The sequence below is a fragment of the Corticium candelabrum genome, chromosome 2 (assembly GCF_963422355.1).
Source record: "Corticium candelabrum chromosome 2, ooCorCand1.1, whole genome shotgun sequence".
In the NCBI taxonomy this organism is placed as follows: Eukaryota; Metazoa; Porifera; class Homoscleromorpha; order Homosclerophorida; family Plakinidae; genus Corticium; species Corticium candelabrum.
Genome location: NC_085086.1, coordinates 11781256 through 11802441, shown reverse-complemented (window position 1 = coordinate 11802441; position 21186 = coordinate 11781256). Strand labels below are relative to the sequence as shown.

Genomic DNA, 21186 nt, shown 5'->3' with positions numbered 1-21186 from the left:
CATATCTATAAGTCGTATCGAAACTCTATATAAGAGCAATCAGTTGTCTGACTTAGTATTACTCCCAACTGCCTAAGAATATTACGAAGAGTTCAGAACTTCGTTCACTACAGGTGATTACCAGTTCTATGTATATATACAGCATAAGTGGTATCTGTTTGTATGCATCTATTTGGGTACTACTCAGTATACTCTTAGTTTCTGTAACGTGACGGTTTTTGCTAGAAGTTCCACCCATTGTAACTCGTCTGAGCTCTAGTTGTCTTATTGTACTTTCTGGATTTCAGTGCACTGTCCATCGTTGTTACTTTGTTTTGTAGTTGTCTGTTGTGTTTGTAAATGACATATGTTGATACCTTGTATGTGTAGTCGCTATGCTAGCTGCCAGTTGAATTTCTTGGTTAGCCTGCTTTTCAAAGTATACATTTTGTAACACATACAATAGGAGATGTGTCCACAATCAGTTCGCTACATTGGCACGTTAGCTACAGTAACTCTCTATCTCAATTTGCAGTGTACAGTACACATCATAATGCCTGTTGCCGTTCAGCTGTCTGTCTTGTCATTCCTTGTGATTCTCATGTTCACGAGCATCAGCTACACACAGGCGTGCTCACGAATGCCCTGGAATGTTACTCTTCAAGAACCGAATTGTGATATGGTAACAGTCAGTGCTTGGGCCTGTCTTGGAGAATGTCACAGTATCGCCAAACCCACAGCCTACCAGCCATTCTACAAGAGCGAGACCAAATGTTGTGTTGCAGCACGATATAAAAGTGTTGATGCCTATTTTTCTTGTCAGAAAGGTGGACGTACTCGCCTGGAGTCCAAAGCAGTTGACATCATAGAAGAATGTCAATGCCTTTCTTGCACTGCTAAGAATGCTTAGCAATGAATGGCCAAGTAGCTAGTGTTACTATTATTTTTAGTGCAAGTATAAAAATGTCTCAAACTATTCTGTGAAGAAATTCCGTAGTTTACATTTCAGCTAAGTAACTTGCTATTGTAAATGTTGTTTGTACCAATAAATATTTAGTAATACACCTGACCACTGCCAATATTATGGGTCTGATTGTTCATATGCATTGTTGTGTGTACAGTTTGTTTTCCTGTGCTTTGTCACTGATGCATTTGTAGCCTTCAAGGGGCTCACGGAAGTGGCTGTCACAGCTAAAGTGAGACATACACAACACCAGCAAATGCTGATTTGTTGTGTACAGACTCTCAGAGCATCATAGATATGAGGCTTCGTTGACCCCTAACCCAGTGGAAAACACACACAACTAACTGTCAAAGCATCAATCGTTGACATATGAATAATTCTATTGCTATAAATTTTGTTGAATTACAAACATCTTCATAGCTAAATACCTCCCCACACTAGAGTTAGATGCTTGGTATAGTCTTCAAGTAAACAGCCAGCAACCCAGCCAACAGCTTACACCCACTGCTCGATCACTACATTTATGTTAAAAACTGCATGAGCAAAATGTTAGTTTAATTAAGCTCTTTCCCTAATCAATCTAAGCCAATTGTTTATTAAAGATACAAACCAACAGTTACGTAGCCACGTCAGTCATGTGATGAGCCATTGGCATTGGAAGTCCCATCTGTGACATGCCGATCATAGAATCATTCATTGTCATCTGTCCCTGCATGGGCTGAGGCAACACTGTCTGGTAAGGACTGCAGTTCATTGTTGACGGGTGAACAGACTGGGTTCCTGCTGCTAATAATCCCATCTGCGGATGATGTAGCCCTAAAGCTGCTGATTGAGGTGGCATCTGCATCGACATCGCCATGTTGGGACTGTGAGTTGGTGCTATATGACTGTAACCGCCAGCATAGTAGTTGTGATACCCTGTATGACTCATGGCTTGACTGCCTGGGTATGGCGTCTGAGGCTGGTATCCTTGTGTCCTATACACTTGAATCGGTGTGAGATGTTGGCCAGGCTTGACATTGATAGATTGCATTGACATGATATCTCTGGGACTCGAACTCGCTGATAGTGAGACTGCTGGATGAGACAGTGCCTCTGAAGGTGAAGCATCTAGTTTCTTAATTTTTGGTTTAGCTGCTTTGCCAAGAGGAGCCAAGATTTCTCTCTCTCCACTGTCCTCTTGACCATCATTCTCACTATCGCTTCCTTCGTTTCTTGAAGTGCTCTTCCTTTTGCTTGGAGATCCATCACCTTTACCATCTTTCCTATAAAGACACACCACAGTACGAGTTAGCCACAAGTTACTTCCAAGCTACCAAGCCACCATCGTTATTGCGAATCGCTAAACAATTCTCTAGCAAACTTCATGACCAAAGAAAATAGCAAATTAGTCCTACTGAGTTATGTAGTTTAGCACACTGTAACACATAGTCTATAGTATGTACTATATAATATAATATATATATATATATATATATATATATATATATATATACACTTAAATAGTAAAATAGTAATAACCACTAGAGAACACCCTTCAGTCCCAACTTGTCTGAATATACTGTATTAGTATACTATATATGTAGCATGTAGCTATTCGATCATAATTCTAACCGTAGGACCAACAGTTGTCTCCATTAATTAACAGCTCTATATCATCAACAAGATTTCCTGGTCCCATGACTATCTGCATAATCACATGATGTCCACCAGGATGACTACATCTCCATATCTGGTACAGCTAGCATTCAGATAACATTCTATTGGAACCAAGATAAGCGGTGCCTGTATTCACATCAATATAGGAAATAATAGATTGAGAGAGACAAACAAACAGACCAATAAACAAACAGTAGAAAGGTATGACAGGCTTATCCTGTAAGGCAAGATATCCTACTCCTAATCAACCAACTGTTTAACTTTTATGTAGCAAGTAGTGACATGTTAGACTCCTAATTCACTATATGAAAACATATTTACAGGCAGTCAGACAGACAAACACACACTATAGAGACAGATGGTTACAGTTTGTACACACCCTCACAGATCATTCCCACAGACAAGTCTCTCAAATCTACCAGTTTCCTCTAGTCTTGCAAACATGACAGACCTAAGTGAGCGTGAGGTAGCAGCTACAGTGAGTGCATTCACACTTCTAGGCGTCATTGCCATTTCTCCCTTCTGTGTCATGTCAATATGTAAACTTCTAAACCACTTCACTACGCTATGGTTGACATTGATAAGAAATACACACACAACACACAGTTCGTACAAATTTCCTCTATCATCGAGTCCATTAGGTTATATAAACGCTCCTCCTCTTTGCACTCTAAGAACGTGTGAACATCAACACGTGCCCAACATCATCACTTACCAACAGCTCTTACACAAACAATCAAACTCAATGGCTTCCACATATTAGAGCGATAAACGGACGATACCATGTGAACAGCAACTAACTAAACAAAAAAATGCGCGGATTCTGAGAGCATGTAACGAAATCTGAAGAGTCGAGAAGGAAAGACAAGAGATGTCGCTCAAACCATCACGAGAAAACCGCCCACTCTTTACATGTAGATATGCTACAGCTTTAGATTCTTACGCAGCAACACGATACCATGCAACTGTTTTATTCGCGTCAACATACACGCATTCGATGTCTCCTCGCGGCCCGGCGGCGCTAGATCCTCTCGTTACAGCAAGGAAGAGATACAACGTCTCACCTCTTCCCTTACATCATCGCACGAGCAACGAGGAGAAAGATGAGAGAGGAAGGGAGAACGTAATCGACTGCAAACGCTTACAACGTGCCCTCACGCAGACGTGATCTATTCGAGATGATTGAGATCGAATGGGCGTTTCGTTGCTACTAACAGGTTTCACGCATACAAAATACGAATGGCCAAAAATTCAGAAAGAATTTTGTGTGTAAATTTCTATCTGCTTGTAATTATTCGCTAACTCACCCGTCTTTTTGCTCGGCTGCTCGGTCTCTCTGTCTCCTGTTCTTGAACCAGTTGCTCACTTGTGTGACTGTCAATCCTGTTCCTTCTGCCAGTTCTCGCTTTTCTCGTGGAGACGGGTAAGGATTGTGTGTGTACCACTCCCTCAGAATAGCACGAGACTTCTCCTTGAAGCAATAGCTCGTCTCTTCTCCATCCCAGATCGTTCTTGGCAATGGAAACTTTCGTCTCACTCGATACTTTCCTACTGCACCAAGTGGACGGCCTCTCAGTCTCTCTTGTTCGATGTAGTGCGCATTCAACCACAACTGCTGCAGCTTGGTGTGATTGTGCACCGAGAATTGGTTGTTTTCCAGGATGTTGTACAACTCCTTGAAGTTGTTTTTGTGGAACGCAACGAGAGATTTAGCTTTCAGGACGCTCTCATTGTTCATCAACTGCTCACAGATCGGTAGGGACCACAAGAAGCGTGCAAGTCTGTCGATGTTCTGTCCTTGCTGCAGTACCTCGCATACGCAAGCCACTTGCTCGAGAGTGAAGCCAAACGATTGGCCAGGTGGTGCTGCAGGTTGCGGATGCTGCATTTGCTGCATTGTAATCGATCAAGCAAGAGCAAGCAATCGACTCGACCGTGTAGCTCAACGTGTGGGTCTGTCCGTTACCCACTAGTCGACGTCCTCTAATCGGTGTTGATCAAATGATCAGATAACGTTGTGAGTCACTCGACACCGCGATTGGTCAACGTAATACACACAGCAATGTTATTTTCTAATTATCAGCCGGATGTCAATCTACCAATCATCGATGAACAATGGGCTTCGTGTGATAAAACAGGCAGACGATGCCTCAAGCGTTTCCCATCATGTTCTCAAGCTAGCCAAACCTCTGACCACCCAAATTTCATTACACACGACTAGGAGATGCTACAAAACTGCACACAAGCGCAACAGCAAGACATAGAAGAAGAGATTAAGAGCGTAGGATAAACCGTAATCAAATAGTACGCAGAGGCGGAGCTGTAATAGGAGTCTGTGGGCGTGAGATGGTATTACCAAGGTGCGAAAGTGATAACATGACACTTGGCGGTAAGCCACCCGATCTGCATGCTGCAATAGACACCGCATTCCAATACGGTTTTTGTTACCACAACGGAAAAGAGGCAATTCACACCTCCTAGTAATGATAACAGACTAAACTGTTCAGCCGCACTAAACCGGTGATTTCTGCTACTGGACATGCACAACATTTCATTGTTCTATATCGGATGCAAATGCACTACCCACGTGTTCATACCAGCTAGCAATGCCACGCGTCGGTGCCAACAACGCCCTACTAGGGGTCGGTCGTGCTAACAAGGTGACAAGACACTAGCACAAAATCGCCCCTTCCTACCACTGCTTTCCTCTGCGGCAAGAGCGCCTACATTCTCGCAGACAAATGCCTGTCGTACTCAGCTCGTTCGCCAGCGTATCGTGTCAGGTTGCAAGTTGGTGGTCTCTGCACACGGACTGTGGGAGGGTCTGAAACAGAAGCCGACATGACGCGCGTTGCAATCACAAAACGTGCAACTCGAAACGCCCTCTATCGGAGGCCACCCGTGCAGATTATCGCGAACTTAAAAGTTTGATTCCCAGACGAGCGGACGCGCCTTCTTGAGACGAAAACATGCAATTTTGACAGTCAATGGGCAAACACTAGAGTAGAGCACCCTACATGCATGTACAGGTGAGAGACTTTTAATTGCATGAATTTGTCGTGATTTAGATATTATCTGCAGTAATCTACACAACAGTGTCGAAAGTACAAAGTTGGGTGTCAGTGTTGTGGAAACTGACAACACCGTGGATAACTTCCTAGAATTATTTATGTCTGTCTGCATCTACAGTATACAGTACCTGTTGACTAGCAGCTCAAAATAAGAGTACCTGTGCTGTTGGGTCTGCTGTCTCAGTCGGTTTAGTGTCAATTAATAATAAAGTGTCACAGGAAAAATTGAACTGCTGTACTTGTACATATGTGTACAATGAGAAGGAATGGTCAAATTTTCCAAGGGAGCTCTTTTATTGTTTCAGTTACCACCAGCACCACAACAGGCTAAATAGAGAGAGGAAGACTGGCACTGATAACACACATCTCATCTTCCTAAAGTATTTTCAAAAATTACAACCTGACAGTCAAAACAATAAATATTATTGTAAATATCAATGCAAAAGTACAGTGCTTACCCTAGTTGTCTAAATCTAACTAGATAAGGTAGTTTAGACCAGTAGATGTTTATTCTGCCATAGTCACAGCTGGTACATGATGTGATGGAAAACCTCCTTTGTTGCATGTGCCTATACTGAAGTGGGAATTGTGGCTTTCATAATCATTGAACTGCATGCTGCTATTCAGGAAGAAATGACATGAATTTATAGAGTATCTACAATTGTCTTCTTGTCAGATCAATGGTCCTAGTCTTTGTAGTGGTAACATTGGGAAAGGACACTTGGAGGAGAAACAGGTACTAATGCAAGATAATAGCTAAGGGAAACCAAATGACTGCACTTCTAATACCAAAAGTAAATGTACAAGAGACTGATGAACAAACATAAGGGGGTGAAAATCGGACATACAGACAAATAAATATAGACATATTGAAATAGGAAGTCACCAATTACTGAGCAATGCACACAAATAAGCTACATCATTGAGCATTAATTTAATAAATTTAAAAATCTGATTAGTGATTGTTAGCTACAATTAGGTTAAAAGAAATTAAGTATACAGACTTGGCAACTCTGCAATCTACAAGGTAGTCTGAAAGGGTGGAAAAGAATCTACCTATAATAGACGTACATGTATGTGTGTGTGTGTGTGTGTGTGTGTGTGTGTGTGTGTGTGTGTGTGTGTGTGTGTGTGCGTGCGGTGTGTGTGTGTGTGTGTGTGTGTGTGTGTGTGTGTGCGTGCAGTGTGTGTGTGTGTGTGCATGCGGTGTGTGTGTGTGTGTGTGTGTGTGTGTGTGTGTGTGTGTGTGTGTGTGTGTGTGTTGGTTTGTGTTGATATGCATTTCCTTCTCGGTACCCCTGGTGAGATACAACCAAACACACCTGACACCTGAGTGATATTTACTTATTCCCAGTATTTGTATGAGGTCTGGTACACATTGTAGCAGACATATCAAACTAAACATTGGTGACCACATGAGATCACATAGGAAAGCAGATGACATATAGTGGGTGAGCTACATTTTGATCCTACTTTAGTTGTTTCTTCTTTTAGCAAGGAACTAAGTATTCCGTTTCACATGTACAACCAGTCCTTACCCATTCATCACAAAGAATAGGATCTACTACATAGTTTCAGTGTTGCAAGACATACACTCTATAGTTCAAATGATCTCACTATAATGAGTGACTGAGATTAATTAAGATTTTAATCTCTGTTGTACATAACTCATGTAATTAACTCTCACCTGTTTCCTACACAAACTGCAGACATATACATATGGAAAACGAATTTCATCATTTTTCATAGCAATCATTACAAAACAAGCCTATTTATTGGACAGTGAGCTTTAACCAGGAAATTAAGTTGTAAAATAACTTCTTTCTCTATCTGGGCATGGTCTACTATAATAACAAGTAGAAAAACACCATGCAGTTTCCCAACTGTAAAACTCCCCTTCAAATTCTTTCCTATATAAAGCTTAGATCCCTGCCATTCACAGTTTCTGAAAACAGCAATTAATGTTTTTCTGGATGTTTGAAGAGAAACAAATGCTAGAAATTGCTTTGCTCTATACATAATTTGCTAGAAGTCCTGCTGACCATTTAAATAGAATAGATGATTATACATTTTGTCATAAACATTCCTGAAACCATGCAGCATCTCATTGTACTAGAGTATCAAAGCAGGAAGTGCACAGTTTTGTTGTGGTAAAATAGGGACACCACCATGTTGAAATGACTAACATTTGCAGTCATAGTGCAGATTAAGAACTACTTGGAACCTTTTATCTAACCCATACATGCACAATGCAAATGAGCAAGTTTACAAGGCAGGGTACAGATTGGACTCATGCAGAGGCAGCTGCAGGACTACTCTAATTTCCAAAGATGTAGCTCAACAAAACGGCTCTTTTGACAGAACTTCATGGGTTAACACTCTACATAGAGCTACACTCTAAGTATACTGTAGTAAAATGCAAGTAATGTGTTGAGATGCAATGAATCCTTTTAGGTGCCTATACTAAGTATACTAATGCATATTCCAACGGCTGATGCAGTCTTCACTTAGTTAGTGTTATATTCACACAGACAGTAACATATGCACTTCCTCTTCAGGGATATGCATGATGAGTGAGGAGTACCAAAATAACAACAGAAACCAAGAAGCAGTCATTATAGCCACAAGCAAGTAGCAAACAGACAATAGCCTATGGCATGCAGCTCAATGGCTGATCATGAAACCACATGCAGATATTGCCTTGATCTATACACACAGTAGTATATATAAACATGAAAACAAGCAGCCTGAAAGACTACACTGTACATGATTTTCACTTGGCAATACATAGGTGAGGTTGGTAGTGTATGTTGTTGCAATTAAGTGCAACAGGTGCACATATACCTGCTCATACTCACTATCTGATTCATAACTCAAGGAGCATATATATAGAAATCAGTCATCTGTAGTACAGTGTACTATCATACATAACACTGTTACAGTGTCCTCTTGTACATCCAAACTTGACCAATAGACTAACTAAAAGAACACCTTGTTTCTGCAGGGGAAGGAAGCTCCTTTGGATTGAGGGGGTAAAATTTTGTAACAGACTGCTGCCATTTGAATATGGTTGGTTTGTCATTGATTAATCTGTAACAGAAGTAGCCAGAGCTGGAGGCACACAATTGATTACGACAATGTGTATCAAGCAAGTCACCTGCAACACAACACCATCCAATATTATTTCTACTTGCAAGAAACAAAACTTCCAAAGTATTTTCTTTGATCATCGTTTGCTGCAACGAAGTCCCATTACATAGCGTCCAGTATTGGAGGGGCAATGCTCCCTCAATTCTGACATTAAAGGGGTGGCATCCCCTCCTTCCCCAGTTCCGCTGCCCGTTCTAGCCACACCAACAATAGACAACTGTGTAGTTGGTTCTGAGAATAGCCTAGTAGGTTTGTCGTGTTTTGCAGACTATTCCATAGACATATTTCAAATATAGGATTGAATCTCATTTGAAGACATTTATCAGTTGCCAGCAACCTACAGCGTTCTAAGGCATAAATATACTGAATGTGTACAGTGCCCTGAGTGAGCGTAATATACCATTTACATCAAAACTCCTTTCCCTTTCTAGAGTTGACACTACTAACACATTAGATAGCAACCTAAACAACACTAAGTCTTTTATATAGCACACAACAGAGCCTACTACTTCACAACCTTTAAGAATCTAAGAACTTTTTTGTGAGATGCTGGTACTAGAATGTATGCTTATACTGCCATTACACATGAAGTGCCACATTTCAAGCATGTTTCAAACTAACATCAACTTCACCTTATAATAGAGGATCGTAAACAGACTGTGAAGATAACAACAAGCTAATCTTACTACTGATCAATGACTACAGAATATATTAACATATTTCAACAGCCAGCTGACACTATACAGAGTCAAATGGTCTACCGGTATCTTGCTGGGTGAGGTGATCTTGACCGACTTTCATTACGACTTGATCCTATACACAACAAAGCCATTGTTACAATTTAATGATCCTGTGCTTCTGGTACAAGAAAAGACTGAAATATCATGTCTTCACAGTTTAGCAAGTGTGTGTGTGTGTGTGTGTGTGTGTGTGTGTGTGTGTGTGTGTGTGTGTGTGTGTGTGTGTGTGTGTGTGTGTGTGTGTGTGTGTGTGTGTGTGTGTGTAAGTATACTCAGACTCCAAAGTAAATTGTACATATCCTTCAACATTTCCTGTTTATATCTATACAAGTTTTGTACCTCTTGGAGAAGGTGAGAGAGAACGAGATCTTCGATATCGCCAATCAAACCAGTCATCATCTCCATCACGATTTGCTCTATACACAATCAACAGATTATCATGTTGGTGTGTGTGTGTGTGTGTGTGTGTGTGTGTGTGTGTGTGTGTGTGTGTGTGTGTGTATGTGTGTCTATGCCACAGCCTAAAAGAGTGAAACAGCATTGTAGCACTAACTTAAGTAGTTGGTTAAATAAAAATAATTGACATGTTGCAGTCAGTACTTACTCCAAACACAAAATATACTAAATTTGCTACAGCCAACTGCTACTTTACTTACTTTTCCCTGTACAGTCGAGTCAATTCTCTTAAGTCTTCTTCCCTTTCCTGCATAATTTAAGTAGCTGCAGTCATGTCAACAAACAGAAGACACGGTGATGTAACATTTACTTTTCTCTCCAACTCCTTCTGCTGTTCTTTCTCCTGCTCTTTCACTTTGTCTGACTTAACTAAATCAAACTAGTCAGTTACATTTGATAAAATAAAAATTAATTAACTAATAATAATAAACAAGGCTTAGTGGTTAGTGACAATGGCTAGTACTCCATGGTTTGGGGGTTCAAAAGCCTAGTGACGACAGTAAATTATGAAACTTGACTGTCTTTCTCATGTTTCTCTAGCTTTGTCTATGAGACTATGACTCGTTTCAGTCGTTTAGGAGTTTCTGTAGTCTGGCTAACAATCCATTGACGATGACTTTCAACGCTTTCCTGGTGGTCATTGATATCCACGAGACATGCTGTCTCGAGTTCATGTTCACCATAATGCCTGCAATCTATATCGAATTGGCTAGTCATTGATCTCGGGGTAACTACCCTGCTGGGTTCACAAGCTGAGTTGGTGAGTGCCCAGATGCGGGTAAAGACCCCACTTGCCCATCATGGAGGGGCATAACCACACATAATAATGTATCACCTACATTATCTAAGCTAATGTAGAATAATGTAGACAAACAAATACTAACAATAACAGTTTGAGTAACTGACTTGATATACTAAATATTAAATTTTTATTTCGCTTACTTCTAAGAGATCTGTTGCTACTCTGAGTGCTACATGGTTGCAGTGGTATGTGTATCAATAATCACAACAACAAATGTCAATAGACATCACAGAATGTGGTCCAAAGATAACAACTAGCCTACCAACTCTGATGCAAGATTCAAAACCCACACAAAGAAATTTCCATAATATGAAATTGGCTTTTTCTCTTTTAAACATTAGCCACAATGTCACTCCATTAACTCCATTAACAAACGTAACTCTGGCCATATGCCCACTAAAACGCGACACCAACTGTATAACTTAAACTTCCGTCATCATGAACACCTACAATATACGTATATAATACAGATATCACTGTTCAGTTTGTCTTTCTTAGCAAACCTTAACATCTGCCTGCAAGTCAATAAGATTCTGTTGTTGTAAGGTACAAACGTAATGTAGTGATGTAAGTACTAGTACCAAGTACTAGTAACGAATTTCTTACATTGCTTGTTCAACATGATCTGCATACGTTTTTTCAGTTTCTCTTGAGGTGTCAATTTCTACAAAGCAGAATCAGTCAACATTCAACTTTCACAAGTTACAAGCAGAAACCTTTGCTGTTGATTGTTTTGGAGCTTTTGCTAACGCTTTCGTCTTTAGTTCAAGCTCACTAGTACAAATACACACATCACCACACACACACACACACACACACACACACACACACACACACACACACACACACACACACACACACACACACACACACACACTTACTGTATACTTATTATCTTCTTTTTCAGTGTTTAAGTGCATCAATTACTAATGACTAATAAGTCAGAGTCAGAGTAAGTTGTACAAATAAAATCAATACATACAAGTAACGCTGGTCAAGTAACAGACCAAATAAATACAGGCAAGATAAAGTTTGCCTGACAAGATTTCTTTACATTAAACAACTCTGTCGTAAGGCTGTGTTATGAGTAAGTAGACTTAGCACAATGTTTCTGATCAAAACAATAAAGTACAACAAACCAGAATGTTTCTGATCAATCATTAAAGTATAACAAGAAACCTCAATCTAACGAGAGTATCCTGCTAAGTGTTTAGAGTACAGTACCTATCAGATGTTTAACTTTTAAAAATAAGAACACAAATGAAGATAAAGCTGATAAAGTCACTGACCTTGACTTTTTAGATTCTTTTCTGTTTGTACTATGAGAACTACGACTGCGGCTTCTACTGCTGTCTCTGCTCTCACTTCTTCTGCTTCTTCTTGAATGTCTTGACTGTTTGTCATAGTCCCTATCCCGACTACTGCTACTACGACTACGTGAGCGCAACTTCTCTCTATGACCATGTCTGTTTCTTTGTGATCTGCTATCACGTGACGTCCTCTGTCGATGTCGAGAATGGTCATGACTATTAGATCGATGGTGGTGTGACTTTCTGCAGCATGTTAGCAAGCAAGTGGTAGAGATAATGAAATAAAAGTTTATTGAGCATTTAAACAACAACAAGTCAGAAGTACAGTAGAGACAAATCAAACAACAGAAAAGAAGGCATAAGATACCAAACAAAATAAGAACAAGAAGACAACAAGAACACAAAAAATTGTTAATGAAAACAAGTAAACATACCATCAATCAGTTCATTCATCAGATCATCAGTGAAGATTATGCAAAACAACAAAACAAAATAAGCTGCACAGTCTACACCTTTCTAACTATCTATACTGTACATATTAATATATTAACATATTAATATAAATACTGTCTATTCTGTGTTGGTTAGACTGCATTACCAAACAAACTAAAAAACCACATACATTTCTCTCCACAATACTAAAGACCATAAAAGTTTGCTACATTTAATTTTAAAAATTTCCGGGATAGAATAGAGAACTGCAGAGACAAAATTCACTAGGAAACGTGATGAATTGACATCTCACAAGCTTACACAGTACATCATGTATATTAAGTACCCACACATGACATTGTGTACTCTCCCCTCACTATAGGCACATTAGAATGACCTCTTTCAGAAGAGACAAATAACTTTGGAAGACACTTTGGAAGATATTGGACAAGACAGGAAGATTGGAGTCAATCGTACACCATTTCCTCGCTGGCAAAGTCGTACTAACTGCACATGCTCAACTTCCTCACCATTCTAACAAAATTATAAAAACATTCACTGGGCAAGGCAAGCATGTGTATGCATGCAACTCTTTGAGACACTTCCAGTCAGAAGCTGGAAGAAGTCAAAGAGTCTCACTGATCTTCAGTGTATTAGTTATGTGACATGCTAAGTCCCTGTTGTATTTCTTCTCACTGTTTCCAATGCTCAATTACAACATTGCAAATGACTGACCCATCATGTAAAGTCTCATACAACTATAAACATTGAAATACATAGGCGTAGGAGCGGGTCAGGCAGGTCGGGTTATAGCCCAACCAGATTTTGAAAAATTGACTTTCACCAGTCGACGATTGACATTACTCCCGGTTTAGGTAAACACAATTAAATAAGTAATATATTTGTAGATGGTTTAACCACTTTGTTAGTAGACATGATCGTTTGCTCCTTATCCTATGTAATCAACAATTTTACAATACTGTATTGTTTCAATAAATCAGCACTGTACATTGGGACATTCAGGCCATTCATACTGTGCGCATGTGTGTAACTATTTCTGCCTCTTCCGTGAGGGCGTAGCTTCCGTGCAGCTAGCACACGCTATTTCCACCTAATAGCACGCGTTAAGCCCGACCACTTCTAATTTACTTCCTACGCCCCTGTAATGATTACAAAATATGACTAACAGGACAACTCGAACAGAAGAACACTTATAATTACCAAGTTGGGCAAATACTAGAAATTGATTAAAAGCAAACTACTAAAGTAATCAATTCTTGTAATGCACAAGACTTACGATTTAGTGCATTACATCATGTGCGCTCCAAAGAAGAACCCTAAAAATGACTCATAAATTCTAAAACTACAACTAAAAGGCTTCAGTTACTATCATTTGTGTTGACTAACTAGAAAGCATCACATTTAAATACACAATACATCATGTAGATCAAAGATTAGGCAGGCTTGACTTTCTGCTAGAAATTCTGAACTTGCCCTAACTTCAGTACCCACACATTGCAGTGCAGACCTTAACGTTGTTGCACGTGTATTTGTTAAAATACCGACCGTGAGTGTGAATGGCCGTAGTCCGACGATGACAACTCAGATGATGAGCTAGATGATCGTCTGTGTCTGTATTTCTTCACTTTATGAAGTGGCAAATTAGCACTACCTTTCTCCGCCTACACAAATAATTCAGTAAACAAATGACATGTACAGACTCTACAAGAAAGTTGAGAAAGTGTAAACAAGAACAGACAACTAAAAATAATTTGCATTTATAACGTCAGACACATCAAGACACAAATAAACAGACCAACAAATGTACACAAGAACACATACGTCACATGACTTTAGAAAAGACCACATATAAAGAAAAACGACAATACAAACTTACCTTTTTTGAATCTCCTCCAAATTCTGTAATAAATTCAACTTTCCCAGTATCTTCCAAAGAACTAGATTCGCTACTCGCTCTACCACAACAACATCACTCAACAAACAATTCCAACAACAGCCGACTCGTGCTCTTACTTGTATGGTTCATAAGAAGGACTTGACCTCTTTGCATAGCTAAAATATATTACAATAAAGTACTGCTTTTCAAAAGGTTAATTACTCCTTAAGATTCATTTACAATGTAGTTACTCAATTTGTCACAAAATCATTTACAATTAGGTACACACATTTGTCTTCCTTACTGACATAACTATAGCTGTCATTACATACAGAGACTATAAAAGGCAAATGGGATTAAACAAATGAAGAAAGGTAGAGATGTCAAGTCTGTTCCTTCAAAATGTGTTCACACATCAATACTACAAGTGGATACAAATATCTGCAGATGATCGTTCTTACTCACGTCCCGAATACCAGAAAAACATTGATTTCTTTTCATTATCCTCTAGAAAGTTGTGCTCTCCCAAGACACAAACTGAGTTGTTTATGTCAAAAAAGGTGTAAAATGAGTATGAGTATGATCACAATTTCCAACACCTCTTTGTTAACTTAAACTGTTACATATATTATCTGCATGAAACCATAGGAAACCAAATTGAGGTTGAGCAGACAAAGCACACTAGCAATTACATTGTTTAGGGCAGAAACAGTTGTGAAAGGTTTGCGTAATGGACTGATGATTGAAGGAAACTTGATTAATTAAGGTAAATGCTTTAAGCTCACGTGTTAACTGACTGTAAATAGAAAACATCAGCTTGATATATCTAATAGGAAAGATGCTCACTACAACTTCAAAATAAATCAATTCTGGGTTGCATGTAGAAAACAGAAAATTTGAAAGCTACTTCAATATTCATATATTACACTAAGCCAAAACCTTGGAAGGATACCAAACAATAATGAGAATAATAACAATAAGTGACTTGTTCATAGCAGCTTCGTTATTCGGTGATTCCTTTACTTCGTTACAAACAGTTTCCTCCACATATCTCACATCTACACTGTACAAGCAACTCAAATGTCTTACCTAACTGGAGAGTCCACTCGACGTCTTTTTCGACGTTTGTCTCTTTCCAATCGTCTTTGTTTCTTAGCCTTTCGTCCCTAGTTCACATGTAGCATTAGACATAACACAAACACCACCCATCAATATACAAACAAAACCCCATTAACAGAGTACTATACTTATTGTTACAAAGAGAAAACAAGCAGACTATTAATAAACCACATTTCTAACAATTACCATTAGGAATCTGTTAACTATAAGAAGAGCTCAAGACTGATAATCTTAAAACATACCAGAGATATGTCTGTCTGTCTGTCATCGTGTTCCACTGTCGTTGTCACCACAAGGTTCTAATAGTTACTGTTATATGCATGATAATATCTGTTTGACAATGCTCTTGTCACAACTTTAGCATTAGAGTAAGTTGAATCAAAAGCAGAGTAAAACAGCATTTCTATTAGACAATATCCTAATGGATTTACAATGCAAACAAAGACAACACATACAAAGCAATTAAAATGAGTAAGTCAGTTAGCAAGAAGGCAGGCAACTTAGCATTACAAACACAAAGAAACAAAGAAAAGCAATAAAGCAACGCTGACATGTCGAATGTACATAAGTTGACATATGAACTCCTGTACAGAAAACATCCAGTAAAGTAAGTAAACTAACACTTAGATTTTTCCTGATTTCTTCGAATTCTTTGATTGCTTCCTCTGCATCATAATCTGCTCGATCATGTTTTAACATCCTGGAGAAGAGACAATAAATTTGTATAAGATAAAAATATTACAAAATGTCTAATTAATTAAATTAATTTCACATAGAAATTGCCAAATGATTTAACCTATTGACAACAGACAGAATGTTTAACAGACAACAATTATAACAACTGCACCTGAAGAATTCTCCACGTGCAATGCCGTACTGTTGTGCATATGCATTTAACTCTTCAATCTATTAATAGTAGACATCGCATATCGCACTCTCATATTTGACCAATTGAAGTTTGAACAGCCAAAATGGCATATCTCACTGACTTGAGACTTGGTCAACGAGTCCATTTTCACAACAAGATCTGGTAACGAGAACACAGTCAAGCTCTCACACAATACTGTTCATGTGCTAACAACCATGCCAATGTTAGTGACTCCTAAGATATGCTAACCAATTGAAACCATAAACACATGACCACCCATAATGTAAAACCAGTTTGAATAAGGAAATAGTAATAACTACTACAACATTCAGTTGATTGACTAAAACATTGAAGTATGCATGGAATTTTTCACCTAAACTAAAAACATTGTAAACAACACTGTTGCTGTAATTCAAATTCATCAAATATTACAACACAGACTATGGACAAATCTAGTGTCATTTGCTTTCATTAATTAAATGAAAATATTTAAACTAAGAGAAAGATATTACTGACGACTGACAAGACCAACAAATTTTTTACAATAAAACGTTGACTGTAGAGAGATAGAAACTTACCAAAGTCCTCGTCGCTTTCACTCTCAAGTTCTTCAGTCTCCTTTGGTAGAATTTGAACAGGTTGAGGAGTGTCACCGTATGAGTAGCCAATTGCAGCTTTCTTGTTGGCCAACCTAAAGACAGAAACTTCATACAATATGCACAGACAGACAGACAGACAGATAAATCAACAGCAATAAGACCAACAAACTGTAATGCCACCAATACATGAAAATTTGTGTCTATACTGTATACTTTTGTTTTTCTGCTTTGCTTGTTGCAGCCACCTGACTTTTGCCCAACGCTTCCTCCATTCTCATCTGCTCCAGACGCTGCTCTTCGGTGACTACAAAGCAACCATTTGAAAAAGACGTGCTACTTTCATAGAAACATCTCATCACTTTGCAGGAAGTCACTTTGAACCAAAGTCCTGTATCTTTCATAGTTAAACTTTTGCTCTTCTGGATCAATATCACCATCATCACTGCAATATAACAAATACTTTGTCATCGCATTGCAACTAGAACAATAAATCAATAATACAATCTGATACTGCAAATTATTTATATTGCAATCATTGAATGTTACATATTATAACATACAAACCTAATTTGGTCACATGTAAATGTACTAAACTGTCTGTCAAGTAGATGTCTGCAGCCTGGCTGCAAGTGACTGTGTGGTGCAGGTTAGAAAAAAATTACACAACAGTACAGTACGTCCATCAAACTGCTAGTTAATTGTTAATACAACAATCAATGGCAGACTACTAGAGAATAACAATAATCGCCAATCTACTAAAGCCAAGACTAGAAAACATTCAATATCAACAGAACTGGAAAAGAAATATGCAACTCAATTTACTGTCAGTGTTAGAGTATTACCAAATCTGTCTGTTTTAGAGTTGTCATCATTGCTGAAATGAAGTACAAACCATAGCTTACTTTTCTCGAGAAAGTGATGTTTCTGGTATGAAGTCTAACCACTGCCTTGCATCATATCTATGAAATACAATTACTATTAGACAAAATCATAAGAAAATCTGTAATGAAACTCGTGTGTGTGTGTGTGTGTGTGTGTGTGTGTGTGTGTGTGTGTGTGTGTGTGTAGTGTGTCCGTGGCTGCATGCACAAACTGTGAGCCATTCACTTGTCTATTAGAACTTCATGGTCACCTTGCCACGGAATCCTGAAGCACACAACAACCATAAACTCAGAAACAACGACTAAACTAGTAAAAAACATGCAGTGTTGCATGCATGGGAAATAGCTAAGCATGTTTCCAAGTTACTAAACAACCTTCTTAAGACAGAGCTAGATAGATGTAACCTAAAGAAAGTAATGCAAGCAATAACATGTGCTTTAGAAGTCCTACACACAATCATTACATTTGTTAAATGCAGTAAATCTAGAGCATTAGCTGAGGCCACCAAGCAAGAGAAGCCAGTTTTTCTACATTTACCATTGAAACTGCAATGTAAGGTGAGACTATCAGTAAATGCAGTAATTCAGTTGAAGTGAAGTTGTTACTGAAAGTGGAAAGACAGTTGATGTCTGCCGTATGACGGAAACAACTCAGGATGACACTCAAGCAAGAAATGACTTGTCTAAAGATATATATATATATATATATATATATATATATATATATATATATATATGGTAGAGGAATAACTAAGTACGATGATATTGACAGCAATACAACTGCCACAATTGTTTTAAGTTCAGATCAGGCAACCAAATTCTTGACGCTCAATATTTCGCTAGAAAGCCCAGATCGATCAACCAGAACAAAATAAAACGTAGCCACAAAATGTTCAAACATGTGCATTTCTCATTGTGTTACATGCAAGCCTATGAAGTAACAAAATGAACAAAGTACCCATCTGCTGCATGATGTTACTGCCAAGCCAGCAGTCATGTCCACCCCAGTCAATGACCGGGTACTCATTTATACTCCTGAGTCAAGACAAGAAATCGTGTTTAAGTTTCTGCTTGCAAGGTCCCGGATGTTTGATTCTCCAAATGCACTCTCTAACCAATTGAGCTACAGCACCGCACACACACACACACACACACACACACACACACACACACACACACACACACACACACACACACACACACACACACACACACAGACACAGACACACACACACACACACACACACACACACACACACAAGCGAGTAGAACACAGCTTCAGTTACTAGTTGATATTAACTAAAAACCCTTCCTACGGTCCTGACAGTGTGCTCCATCTTACATTTAGATCCTCATCCTACACATTACATTATTCATCTTACATATTCTTTGGGTTTTCAGCTGCACTGGCAATCATCGGATCGAGATGAATCGTGCATCTAGAGCCAATCATTCTGATCATCTGAATAGGGTCCTGGTGCTAACAACACATAATAAAGTAGGAGTAAGTGCGTTTCTTTATTAATTGTCAAGAAAATCATGTAAAATGTAGAGAAAGTGAGTGAGTACATGTACATGCGTATGAAGCTTACCATTCTCTCATAGAACAATTTTCTTCTTTCAGCACGCTTCTGGAAGTCAATCATCATGCCTCGAATGGCTTTCTCTTGTTTGCGGGCCTCTTGCCACATGACCGAACGGCGAATAGATAACAACACTAAACGTTTGTAACTTCCCGAATGCGAGTGTCACGTGAGTAGTTTCAGTCTCGCATAGCCAGACCTTTCCCGCTTTGGCGCAAGCGCGGGGCTAGAAATTATATAGTCACGGCTGTTTGCACTTATTTTTTTGCGTGGGTGTAACCATAATTCAGGATGGTGTATAGGCAAACCCTGACTGTTTCCAAATTATGAATAAAATGGGATTGTAAGGCCATAATCACATTGCAGTTATAATTAACATTAATATTAATTCATTCATTCCAAACATATATAATCAGAGCTCTACGGGTTTTCCCGTGATGTCTTGTCAGATATCCCAAGTCTGTGACCTGTGTACAATTAGCCAGCGAAGTGTGGTTTATGTACACTAGCTATAACGACTACTCTCTAGACCCACAGACCGGAAATCCGGGCCTCGGGTAGCCAAAGCCTAGCTACAGGCTACATGGGGAATATAACGCAAAACCAAACTAACCCAACACGTCAGAGCTGCCAACTCTCCAGCATTGAGCGGGAGACTCCCGCATTTGGGACCCTTCTCCCGCCTACCCACATTTGGCATCAAATCTCCCGCATTCTGACCATTGGTGGGTGTGACCAAAATGATGGGCGTGCCTGATCTGTGTAACTGTACACCTTACAGTTTTAGTACATGCATGTGTACATACATAATACATACTTGATATCCCAATATCAATTTCTATGTGCCAGCCCCTCCCTTCATCAAGTGGAAAAGGGGGAGGGGCTGGCTACCTGATTACCATATGTATTGCTGGAAAGCGATCCAAGAATGCCACGAAAATAGAATCCAGAACATTCCAACTAGCCACGAGAATGTGCGTGCACTTTGTTCTTAGATTTTTATAACAGGCAGTAGTACGTACAGTACAAGTTCTGTGTTTAATTAATTAACTATTATGTTTAGTAATTGATGTTGATACTGTGTGTCGCTAATTATGCACATTAATCAATCGTTTATACATTTGTTGCACTATAATTAAATTAATTAATAGCTTCTACTCCAACCAGGAATGCAAATACTTAAATTTAGATGATTAGATATTATTTATATATTAACACTTATTACGATATAATTTTTTTATATATTAATGCTATTGTAGGCGTGTCCCAAAAATTTAAACTTCCGCATTCTCCCGCATTTTTTCTTGCAAACTCACGCATTTTGACACTGCTAGGTTGGCAGGTCTGACATATGGATTGTGTTATGCATGGGTTTCTGTGGATCGAGTTCATAAAACCCATAGAAAACACAACATGCAACGTTCCAAACACAACATGGGTTTCGTCAATGCTGGCTATTCAAATTATTTCGTATGAGAATTACACAGATGAGGTGCGAGCAACAGCTCATAAAGTAAGATGAAACATCAAACGTTAATAAAGGATTTTAAACAGTTTGTGTGGTGGCCATGGGATGTTGTAGTTGATAGGCGAAGAGCTGTTGCTGTGGAGAGCGAGATGTGAAGAGGGAATTACGTATAATGAAATTGCTTCCTTGTTTATGTGGTGAGTATACT

General features: G+C 38.9%; 2 protein-coding genes across 2 annotated transcripts; both read right to left on the bottom strand.

Annotated features, from left to right (window-relative positions):
• Positions 1–1285: 1285 nt before the first annotated feature.
• LOC134176598 (homeobox protein six1a-like) lies at positions 1286–4568 on the bottom strand. Its single transcript, XM_062643260.1, has 2 exons — positions 3910–4568; positions 1286–2208 (listed from the first exon to the last, which is right to left on the bottom strand). The coding sequence occupies exons 1-2, from the start codon at positions 4497–4499 to the stop codon at positions 1560–1562; spliced, it is 1239 nt and encodes a 412-aa protein (XP_062499244.1). The 5' UTR covers positions 4500–4568; the 3' UTR covers positions 1286–1559.
• A 4846-nt stretch (positions 4569–9414) lies between these two features.
• Positions 9415–19668, bottom strand: LOC134198198 (CLK4-associating serine/arginine rich protein-like). Its single transcript, XM_062667542.1, has 21 exons — positions 19520–19668; positions 19310–19407; positions 18154–18192; positions 17949–18005; positions 17406–17488; positions 17260–17350; positions 17026–17138; positions 16569–16606; positions 16427–16485; positions 16201–16279; positions 15550–15626; positions 14598–14636; positions 14461–14539; positions 14130–14245; positions 12111–12374; positions 11538–11595; positions 11428–11485; positions 10330–10388; positions 10220–10266; positions 9903–9979; positions 9415–9636 (listed from the first exon to the last, which is right to left on the bottom strand). The coding sequence occupies exons 1-21, from the start codon at positions 19616–19618 to the stop codon at positions 9581–9583; spliced, it is 1686 nt and encodes a 561-aa protein (XP_062523526.1). The 5' UTR covers positions 19619–19668; the 3' UTR covers positions 9415–9580.
• Positions 19669–21186: the final 1518 nt, after the last annotated feature.

What these genes read in the sequence shown, in the direction of transcription:
- LOC134176598 (XM_062643260.1), bottom strand. Translation starts at nt 4,499, where the DNA reads ATGCAGCAAATGCAGCATCCGCAACCTGCAGCACCACCTGGCCAATCG. An exon ending in GCAGCCGAGCAAAAAGACGG is followed by an intron (nt 2,209 to 3,909) that starts GTGAGTTAGCGA and finishes GTGTCTTTATAG; the next exon opens with GAAAGATGGTAAAGGTGATG.
- LOC134198198 (XM_062667542.1), bottom strand. Translation starts at nt 19,618, where the DNA reads ATGTGGCAAGAGGCCCGCAAACAAGAGAAAGCCATTCGAGGCATGATG. An exon ending in ACATCACTTTCTCGAGAAAA is followed by an intron (nt 17,489 to 17,948) that starts GTAAGCTATGGT and finishes GTTATATTGCAG; the next exon opens with TGATGATGGTGATATTGATC. An exon ending in AGCAAAGCAGAAAAACAAAA is followed by an intron (nt 17,139 to 17,259) that starts GTATACAGTATA and finishes TTCTGTCTTTAG; the next exon opens with GTTGGCCAACAAGAAAGCTG.